Raw genomic sequence first — 11,659 nt, 5'->3', positions numbered from 1 at the left:
ATCTGACGATTTTCACAATCACGATTTTCCAACTGAAAAACAACTTATCTGTAGCCATCTGTTGTTAAGGTATGGAAATTGAAGGCCTTACGATCAAATGAACCGGATTTGCTTAAAAGTTGGAACACAGTGAAACTTGAGCAAAGGCCAAACTTACTATACGGAAGCGAAAAAACTCAACCTCGGAGACATGTTGATAAAGCACCTCGTTGGTATGCATGTATGTCTTTTTAAACTAATTATAAGGTGAACGAAGTCGTACTCCAACAGCACGTTTCACAGCATTTTCTCCTTCGAAACTGATCGAATGCATTTAACATTTTAGGACACATTTGACTCTGAGGGAAACCTGTTGTACTTGCAGATGAGTCCAGCTAAACTCTCTCTCGCTGCACTCGTATATGCGTATGATTCGTCATTTTTCAAGGTGAAATAGTCACACTTTACAACAATGCCGGGTAGAATGCATTCGATTGACCGTATTCCGGAATAGGAATGCATAGAATAGAAGTCGGAAATCCTTGGCTTTTAGAGAGATTCACGGGAATTTTAAACATGTCTTTAGCATCCTAGTTGCTTAAACATACTATTTCAAACCATCACTACATGCTCCTCCGAACGTACTACATGAATCCCCTCCCAAAAGGAGTTAGCCTGTGACAAATTACTCAGCGAGATAAAAGTAAACATTTGAAAGACGCTGGATCATTTTAAGTGACTTTGGTTCAAGTTCTTATTCCAGATTTCGGATTCCGCGTTCTGGTTTATCCTCGTTTTAGGCAAACCCGAATGAACCTTCATTGTTGACCAAAAGGGTTGCAAATAGCTAGATCGAGGTGACGTGACGATAATAATTCTTTCTATTAACAATTCAGTGTGTATTAATGCATTTTTACTAGATCTGCAAACCAGGAATGTGATTTTCTGAAAAGAAGTTCAAAACGCGAAACAGGTGTGTACAGGTAGCCGGGTTTTTCGAGTAGCTTTCTCAGTTGAAGTCAAGAGCTCCTGTCAACGTTAACAGTTTCCAGCTAACTGAGAATTTAACTTTGATGTTTTTCTTCGAACCACTGCCTATCACGCGTCACACTAAATTTTACAACTGTCACTGGTCGCCATTACAGCTGTTAAGTCAAACGTAACACTTTAATATTTATTCTTACAGCACTACTGGTCTGCTGTTATGTTCCTTCAGGCCAAAACTATTGGTTTATGGGTGGTGCGTCTTATACCGCACATCAACCAAACCTTACTGGAGGTTCTGCCAGGGTAAATTCCGACAAGCGACATGGTCTAAAAAGTAGTGACAGCACTTTAAGTGAAATCGCGACAAACGACATCCTTTCTTTAAGTTTCCGACAGCAACGGTCACTGCAACGTGAAACATTGACACAAAACACCGACACGAAATTCAGACAAGCGACACGAATTTGTCACGAAACTTTACCCGTTTCATCCTTCCAGAAAAGTAGTTTATCAAGAGTTCAATACTCGTCTTACCTAAGCCATAAGCGCTAAATTTAGCCCGTAAGAGAGCATAAGGGATACAATCAAAGGCCTTTGACAAGTCCATAGAAACAACTGCGATTGTTTCTTTGTTATCCCGACTTTTTCTCCAATCCTCTGTCAGTCTTAGGAGAGCGGTTTCGCAACCTCAAGGAAATAGTTTGATAAAAAGCCTCAAATTGTTTTGCTAGGATTCGTTCGTAAAGATTTATGCGCATTCATTTCCGAAAGAAAATTTTCCACTTGCGTTGGATTTGTAAATTCAAAATCAAAATTAGATGTTATGTTCTGAGAACGGTTAGTAAATATGGATTGAATGCTTGGATGTGAGTAAAAAAAGCTGTTAAAAATAGTAGCCAAGCTCAGTTTTATCTTCACTAATTGCCCCATTTTCCTCCAGCAGAATGTCATTTGCTTGTCTGGAATTCTTTGACTGAAGAAAGGGACGATAAGTATTCCAAAACTAGTTGGGATCTTGAGCTTCCGATTTACTGATGAAGTATGCCTTGCTAGCTTAACGTCTAAGGCAAGTACACATATTCCTTTGCCTTTGATAGAGAGCATAATTAGCATCTGTGCGATCATGTGTGAACTTCTTCTACAGCAAATTTCGTTGTCGGATGAATTTTTGCCATTCTTCTGTAATGAATGAATGTCACTGCGTATTAGTTTCAGTCGTTCTGATGTGATCCTCGATCCCATTTTGATTAACGATAAGGAATTAAAGTGTGTAGAAGAAGCGTGCTTTGCGCAATCTTTTTCCGCAATGTTCATACCAGGAGGCGCTTGGGAAGGCGGGAATTGTGACCTTGTTTTAACGCGTGAGGCATATCAAGGAAGTGTGTATTGATCCAAACCATAAAATCTATCATTTGCTCCGGCATCCCAAAGCGCACCTTTTCAGTCCAGAAACTGAACACTGACAGAGTAAGGAAATCTTTTTTTTTATAAGAATGCAATACGTTAAAATAGGAAGTATGAATAGATTTTCTCGGGACAAAAAATTCTTAAATTATTCTTAATATCTAAGTATTTTTAACTTCATTGTATATTATTCCATGTAAGTTAAACGTAATTCAGCCCACAGGCTGCAATGTTTTAACTATTAGTAATAAATTATCTATCTATCTATCTATCTATCTATCTATCTATCTATCTATCTATCTATCTATCTATCTATCTATCTATCTATCTATCTATCTATGAAGGGCACTTGATTTCCTCTCTCGTGGAAATTCTTTACAGGTGCATGCTCATTAACAATGTCCAGATAAAGCGATTCAAATGTAAATAATTCATCATCCACATCGTCAAAAATGTCCATCACATGCAAAGGAATATATTGCAATTCTGGTATGCAGGCATAAAATTTGCTTTTATCCCGTGTATTCATGTCCAAACCGATAAATTACCTGAAAACATTTTCCTTTGAAAGAAAACCATTTCCAACAAGGGATTGCTGGGTATGAGGTGGAGTCTTTGGGGTACCTCAGATGAACATTGGTATATACAAAAAGCACGCTCTCTTGATTAGTACTGTGATAGAGTAAATCAGTGTGTTGTTTGTTTGTTGTTGATGGCGTCGATGAGTCGTTTGTACGGAGCGGAAAGTTGTAGGCATCGGTTTATTGGACCCACCCGGGTACCCGTTTATTGGTGTCTGTTCTAAGTTAGTAAACTAAAATAGCTTTCCAGTACGATCCGTTGGTAGTAGTTAGTGCTGTAGGTAACACATTCAGCAGTGTCCCAGTCTATTCTGTGGTTTGTCTGTAGACGGTGTTCAGCAATGTTATTGTTGATGTCACCGTTCCTTGTCGCTCGTCTTTGTTCAGTCAGTCTAGCATTCAACTTTCTGCCGATCTCACCGATATAAGTGGTCTGACAGTCACAGTATTTGATCTTATAAACTACTCCTTGTCTGTCTTTAGGTTGGTCTTTGTCTTTGACGTTTGTCAGTAGTTTTCGTTAGGTAGTGATTGGTCCGTGAGCAACACGGATGTTGTAATCATAAGGCTCTAGGATCCTTGCAATCCTTGCGAAACCAATATGTGTTCCTCCTTTGGGAACAACTTCTTAATAGAAAATACTTATTTCTTAATAGAAATACTTCTTTTGCTGTCAGTTGTCCCACGAGATACGAATTCTCCCAGGTCGAATCCCAAAACGTCGCTTCGTTTTTTTCTTTATAACTTTGCCAGAGCATACCAGCAGCTGCGAAAAATTTAACAATTCCAAAAGGCTCTGACCATCGTCATGATAAGCTTCTCGATTTAAGGACAGCAAAATGCACGAAAATTGAAAAGGCGAACTCAAACCAGAAAAGAGAGCGCTGCACTACGTTCAAGATTCACAATTTAAAATCGAACAAGGAAAAAAAATTGAGCCCAAATTAGTAACCGCATTCAAGTCGATGTGGTTTCGCCGTTTACACGATAGATAAAACCGTATCACTTTGAAAACGCCCCACTTTTGGCAGAGTTTTCAAATCGACCCTGTTTCGCCTACGGTCTTGATCGATGTCGTGTAAACCGCATCAAAAACGATGCGGTTACAAATGAAAGCGGGTTCTTGTAAACACTAATGAGCTCTGTCGTTTTAAAAGTTTAGTATCTTATCTAAAATTTCTAATACAGAGTTTTGAAATCGTAAAAAAAAGAGTGAATTGTGAAGGAAGCTTAAAGGTGTCAAAATCTCCGAAACTGACACGTTAAAGTTCAACGAAAATGGAGACCCTGAGAACGAGGTTGGTTAAGTTTTGTGCACTTTCACAATGTAGGGTAAGCATCGTAAGTGTTTCCTTTCTTTTTCATTTTCTGTACTTTTTGCCCAAACTTATGCATGCTAATTTGGTTATTTTGTACAGGATGTTAAGCGGTTCTTATTGTTCCTTTATGCCTTCCCAGAGGATTTTGTAGTTTCCTCATATATCCGTGGACTTTTCGTGGAGTCCACACCATTCCAGAATATTTGGGGTATTATTTATTAAGATCATTTCCGATCGGGGGATCATTTGTCGCGTAACTTTATGATTTGCATTATATATTCGTCTTTTTGGATACGTACATCCGGACAGTACATTCAATTTGACCTTTGATTACCTTTGATTGACACTATAAGCACATGATTATATGCAATAGGAGAAGATAGTTGTATTATTCTCAAGTCGGGTCTAGTATGCTATGTGCAATTAACGCAATAAATAAAGTTGAATCATACGAATACGACGTGGTTTACTTCTACGACAAAATTGGCGCCCAACGTGGGGCAGTGATACCCTGAAAGATACGAAATGGCCGAAAAACTATCGCGTACTCGCGTCAACCGAGGTGGAAATAGGACTGTTTATGACGAAACTAATGAATGAAGCGGATGATCTTCTCAAGGCTGAACCGAGTGACAAGAAACTTCTGAAAGCTTTTGCTACTTCCCTAAACGAGAAGATAAATTTGGTGAAACACTCGACGAAGAAATAATAGAGAATTGCCCTGTGGAAGAGGTCGAAGCCGAAATAGAAGAATCTGATGAAATCAATTCGCCGGTAATTGATCTATTGCGAGTCATCAATGAAGCGACTGGTTCAATGGATAACAATGCCGGACTTTCGACTGTCCCAACAACGAATATCAGCGATACTACGCCCCCTGGTTGTCAACAATCGATTACACCTTCTGGATCAAGTGGAACTTCAACTTTGGCTTCTGAAAATAATGTTCAACTACAATTGCCGAGGAGCGCAGCTTATGGCTGTTATGGTGGATTCCATTCTTTTAACGCCGCTTCAACTTCTCACGCTGAACACATGCAATCATCAGGAAATTCAAGTATGGGTTCTCCATCACATACTAACTTTATCATGAACGCTAATTCAGTGGCTTATCAACCTAAAGCGAAATTACCTAAACTAGTGTTTCCAAAATTTAGAGAAGTTACACAATGGCAAAATTTCTGGGACAGCTTACACGCCAATCCACGCCAATCCTCATTTGCGTTTCATCGACAAATTCAATCACTTGCATGCACTGTTGGAGAGACAGGCAGCAAGAGCGATTCAAGGGCTAACTAGAACTGAGGCGAACTACAAGTCTGCCATCGAGATATTACAAAAATGCTTCGGAAGAGTGCAGAACATTATATCGACACATATGGATGAAATGCTTAAAATGCCAGCATGTACTAGTGATAAAGCATCCCAACTTCGTCTCCTTTATGACAAAATCGGCATTAAGATAAGAGGTTTGGAATCGTTGGGTGTGAGTTCTCACCAGTATGGGAGTTTATTGATTCCCGTGATCATGTCAAAGCTACCCCATGAAATTAGAATTCAAATAGCTAGAAATACTGCGCGCGAGGTGTTGGAAATGTCCCACCTGTTAGAAGTGATCCGACAGGAAGTTGAGGCACGCGAGATTAGTGAAGGTGTGAAGACCAACGTGAGCTTTGACAAACTCCACCCTAATCATCTTAAAACGCCGACCGCGAATGCTCTTTTATCTCATGATCGCTCACGATTTTCGTCAACGGGAAATCAAGTAAAATGCGCTTATTGTGGGGGTGCCCATTTCTAAGCTTCTTGCGAAACCGTGAGTGACTGAAAGGCTCGTCTCGAAATTCTAAGAAGAGCTGGTCGATGTTTTGTTTGTTTAAAAACGAATCATCAAAGTACGTCATGCGAAAAGAAGTGCTGACGTTGTCATGGAAACCATCATAAGTCGATATGCCCGAATAAATTGCAATACAATCTGCTCTTCAAAACAAGAAATCACCGCCAGAACAGCAGCATTCAACCCTATAGCTAGTGAGCCAAATAAATGAAAGTAGACAAGTTCTGCAGACGACAACGACTTCTAGTTCAGGAGCAAAGGGCACGGTCTTGCTGCAGACCGCATCGGCTGTCGCACGAAACGAGGATGGTTCAAAGACGACAAGAGTGAAGATTCTGTTTGATAGTGGAAGTCAGCGGTCGTACGTAAGCGATAATCTCAAATCAAGGCTGGGACTGAAGTCCGCAAGGACCGAAACTCTCCATCTAAACACATTTGGCCAGAAGAATTTTTGAAAACGAAGGTGCGAACTTGTCTCCTTATGGCTCGAGAACCTCAACGAGGAGGCACATAAAATTTCCGCGCTTAGTTTCTCAACCATGTTCTCACCCCTCCCGTCACGAATCGACGTGAACAGGTATCCACACCTGCATGGGCTAAAATTGGCTGATTACTCCAATTCTCTAGATTCAATAGATGTCCTCATTGGATCTGAATACTATTGGAATTTCGTTACCGGCAAAATTGTGCGCGGAGACTTTCGTCCCACTGCAATCAATAGCAAATTTGATTGGATATTGTCAGGTCCAACAGAAACCGCTAATCGATTCCGGAAGAACCGTGACAAACCTCAGTATCTTAGGAAACAGCACCTACTTTTTCGACGACGCCCAAGACCCCCTTGTCGACACTTTAAAAACGTTGAGGGAAACAGAGTTAATTGGAATCCGGAGAGAATCAGACATCAAACAGTCGAACGATTGTTTTAACGAAAATGTACGTTTTACTGGTGAGCATTACGAAGTGGAACTGCGTTGGAAGGAGAACCATCCAGCGATACGGAAAAGACAGCGTTGCGGATGCTCTGGAAGTTTGCGAGAAATCTAAGTCGATTATGCAGCAAGGTGGATTCAACTTACGAAAATGGAAAAAGAGATCAAGAACAGTGCAAGAGGCGACCAATCGATCCGTTGAACGCGTGAAACCAGCAGTTACAACCGATGGCGAGAAATTCATCTCCGAAGAAGACGAGTCATATGCAAAGGCTGCTACAGGACCTCCGATTTGGAACACAGCAAGCGATCAGTTCAAGTTCGATTTTACAGAGCTATCAGAACCGGCGAAGTTACTTCCGACTACAAAGCCATCACTGTTAAAAGTTTCTGCCAGGATATTTGATCCTCTAGGCTAAACTTCAGAATACCCCGCAACTTATTTGCATTTCATTGAATAAGAATAAGCTCTATTGTATTAACTCTCGTTCTTCAAGAGATGCCGCATAGGGGAAACAATAGTCACTGTGGTTAGGTGTTGCGAGGTATTCTGCAATTGCTCCATCCTCTAGGACTATTGAGTCCGTTCACTATCATTTGGAAGGTTTTGTTTCAAGAACTTTGCAACAAACGTGCCGACTGGGACGACCAGCTAACCGAAGAACGGCTGAAAAAATGGAATTCACTTATTTTGGAGCTTCAAACTGTGAGCAGAGTCTGCATACCAAGATGTTATTTGAGCAATTCAAGCAACATCAAATCATCTGAACTTCATTGTTTCAGTGACGCGTCCGAAAGGGCTTATGCAGCGGTTATTTACCTTCGCTCGATGTACGAAAATGGGCGCGTGGATGTCAACTTAATTGCTCCAAAGACCAAGGTCGCAACGTTAAAGAAACAGAGCATTCCCAGGCTGGAGTTACTTGGTGCCACAATATTAGTACGTTTGGCAAAAAACGAACAAAGTGCATTGCCTCGTAATTTGGAAGCTGTCTGCAGGGCTATGTTACATTGGATAAGGAAAAATAAACCATGGCGCCAATATGTTTTGACCAGAGTGCAGGAGATTCGTGAAGATACAACTCAGGAATCCTGGAATTTCTGTTACGGCGAAAGGAACCCGGCTGATATTCCTTCTCGAGGGATGAACGCAAGCGAGCTAGTTGTAGAGAAAAAAAATGGTGGAAGGGCCCAGAATTTCTGGAATGGCCTCAAGATCAATTGACAACTGAGACGAATGAACCTGCGCTATCTGAACTCGTAAAGAATCCACCTGAAACGACGCACGTCCTAAGACGCACGTCTGAAGAATATTAAACGGAAATCATTCTTTATCAAATTATCAACTGCCAACGATTCAGCAGTCTTCATTGTTTGTTTCGATTAACTGAGTATGTTTTGCGATTCGTCAGCAAAGTCAGGAGAGGTCTGACGAAGGAAACTAATGCCACTGCAGGAGAAATAGCAGATTTCGAAGATAACGTGAACTGAACTCTAAGGAACTCAAGCAAGCCGAAATTCTTTGGATTCGTACTGTACAAGCCGATTCGTTTCCTAGCGAAATTAGTTATCTGGAGAAACTTTGACAAGCAACACCCAGTAGGATTCAACAATTTCAATTTTTTTTGGATGAAGACAAGAAGATGTCGTGGAAGACTGAACAATGCAAGTTTTCCAGTAGAAACAAAGAATCCAATACTTATGCCCACAAAGAATCCCATCGTCGAGTTACTGATTCGTGAAACTCATCAAACCGTCAAACACAGCGCCGTGGATAGCTCTCTTTAGATTCTTCGGTGCCTATTTGCTCCTTGTTCTCCGTGTCCCTTTTATTTCATAAATATAATCAAATAAGTGATTCTTTCACGTCTACAACATCTATCATCATTTCAATATTACGGCATTTCATTATCATCCCTGTCCACAAACGCATCATCAAATTAAGATCGTCCAAACGTCAGTAACGTAGCAAATACTCATTCTTTGGTACACCAGCCCAAAATATCGTAAAAATTAAAAACAATAACTGAATTCAAAGGTCCCTAAAGTAAAGAAAAATGCTTCCCAAGACCTCTGCATACCGTTCCATTTTAATTTTTGACAAAAGTTAAATTTACTAATCAAATGCTGTTGTAAAGTATAACTCAAACAACCCTTGTAAGCTGAACATTTTTGGAAAGGTTGTGAAAACCTTTTGGATCTAAAAACTCTTTTAAAAAACTAGAAGACTTTCCGTTTTTTTAGGAAAGGTCCGCGCATGCTAATTTACACTGATATGAATCGGTTCGGAATGTTTCATTTACATTTATGGGTATTTATGACAAAAAACGGTGTCGTAGCAAATATGCATTTGTGTAGCAAATACGCGTTCTTGTGCGTTCCGGTTGATAGTCGAAATAAAAAGGGCCAGGAATAAAACTATTAAATAACTTCTGTTGCTCGCTTTTCGAATTCGACTAAACCTTTATTTTTTTCCACAAAACGGCTATTTTAATTGCAAAACTTCCCTTTTATCGCCCGTTTCTAACAATGTAAGCTGTAACTTCGCAAATATCGAGTTTGCTTTTGGAGCAGAAAATTCGCTTTCCACGTACATAAAATTATTTAGAATAAGTAACAAGAACCGTCGTCTATATCGCTCCCATTTTAACAGGTAAGGAAGGGATATTTCTTTCGTATTTCAACCAATGTTAAACAAAATTTTCCGCTATAAAAGAGCAAGAACTTCCATCCCTTGACACCCTTTGGGGTGTGGCACTTCGTTGCCTTTGGTGTCTGACGTAGAAATGCCTGACAATAAGGCAAGATATGAGTATATTGGCCACCAAACAACCCAGTGTTAGACCGTATAACGTTGTCTACAAGTTTTTCTGATGGTTGATTGAGTAATGAAGGTGAGATGTCCAGTGCAATCTCCTTTCGCAACTGTACTCTCTAGTTTAAACAGTTTTCCCTTTCCTAGCAAGGTCTTGTGCTCTTATGGAGTAATACATTAAGGAAACGGCATAAGAGGAGACATTGTCTCTGAAACACTATAACGGAAAACATTTTTTCCGAGATGTTTTCCCATGAACACCCACACACACATAACAACATCTCTTTTTTTTCTGACATACTTCAAAGCCCTTTTGCCTTTGCGACAAATGTTTACAGAGCACGCAAGTTGGGAAACATAAGGGGAAAAGTATTTTCCGCAACAATGTTTCTGAACCAATCCACAATGAGGGAGTAGAATTGCTGGAGTGCCAGTTTTGTTGATTATCATACCGGCGATATCACAAATCCGTATTGAAATATTTAATTAGAGCCCATCGTTATCATTGGAATACGGGGTTACATACCACTGTAAAGCAAGAAATGTTTGAAGTTGTTGAAAGATCAGAAGATTATCAAAGCACCAGTATTTGCGCACTGGTTTTAGGTTGGTTGACACGTGTAAGACACAAGGAAAGGGCTAGATACAAAATATCGCGAGAAGTGTGTCGTACATAAGTACGAACAGCACAACTACACAAACATTAAGTACAAGCACGGGGTGCCTTATTTTGTGTTATTACACCGCCTGGGCAATAGTGCACGACAAGACCATAAACACTAGTGCTGGTCTCCTTGAGATTATGGGTCATTTGAACTCCGCGCGCTGAAACCTTGATTTTGTTCTACAGTTTTTCTTTTTTTTCAGCTACTTTGATAAGCTGCGATGATGAAGTGTGATGGTCTCCTTTTTTCTTAAATATTTCGGCTGCTGTGCATTTTCATTTTTGGAGTACATTCAACGTTCAAATTAGAGTCACCCTTCACTTTAAACCATACTTGTTCTTTCTGGTCGAAAAGATAGAAGCTACAAGCTGACAAAACTGAACTAAACACAATCTTTATTAGCCACTTAATCACCCAGACTCTAACACCATAAACGAAACTTTAACGTTGGTACGAATATACCTTCCTAAGACTGAATCAGAACTTAAAATGGTAAAGACAGGACTTAAATGAGCGTTGGCATCAAGTAACCAGAGTTAGTCAATCTAATGATAATCCAACGCGAGTCACTTTGCCTTTCCTTTCGACTTCCTCAGTGTTTTCGCCATTTTACGCACTTTGTCAGTTAAGCACTGTTTAATCTTTGTTTCCTCGTCCTCGTCTTCTGTTCCTGATATCAGCCCAAGTTGCAGTGATCTTTCATCGCTTTTCACCCTCTGCCAGGCAACTTCCTTCTTGATGACACCGTTGTCGATTAGATCCCTTGTCAAGGAAATGAGATGATCTGTCTGCTCCTCTGTGAACTTCCTCCAGAACCCGGATGATTCAACAGAAACAGATCCGGAGGTGTGAGCTAGGGATGGAGGTTGGTGTGGAGATGAATGGAGGAACTTCATAACTTTGCCATAGCATGTCTCTTCTTCGTAAGGAGGCAATTTAGCTTTCATGTCTTCTTCTCTCATCCTACGGAGCTTTAACACAACTGCTTTCAGGGACGCGTTCCTCCTTGAGGTGTGAAGTTCATAATATTTTCTTTACTTTGGGCTCTTCAATAGCTCCTGTCTTGAGGTCTTGTTTGAAAAGCTGCCTCACTTGCTCCGTTTCCTCTGCTGTCCATTGTTTATCCGCGGCTGGCTTGTC

General features: G+C 40.3%; 1 protein-coding gene and 1 pseudogene across 1 annotated transcript; both read left to right on the top strand.

Annotated features, from left to right (window-relative positions):
* Positions 1–5,086: 5,086 nt before the first annotated feature.
* LOC137978984 (uncharacterized) lies at positions 5,087–7,075 on the top strand (annotated as a pseudogene).
* Positions 7,042–8,264, top strand: LOC137971093 (uncharacterized). Its single transcript, XM_068817816.1, has 2 exons — positions 7,042–7,453; positions 7,612–8,264. Exons 1-2 carry the CDS (start codon positions 7,042–7,044, stop codon positions 8,262–8,264), a joined length of 1,065 nt encoding a protein of 354 aa, XP_068673917.1.
* Positions 8,265–11,659: the final 3,395 nt, after the last annotated feature.

This window comes from Montipora foliosa, chromosome 1 (assembly GCF_036669935.1).
Source record: "Montipora foliosa isolate CH-2021 chromosome 1, ASM3666993v2, whole genome shotgun sequence".
Taxonomy (NCBI): domain Eukaryota; kingdom Metazoa; phylum Cnidaria; class Anthozoa; order Scleractinia; family Acroporidae; genus Montipora; species Montipora foliosa.
This window is presented reverse-complemented; position numbering and strand designations above follow the sequence as displayed.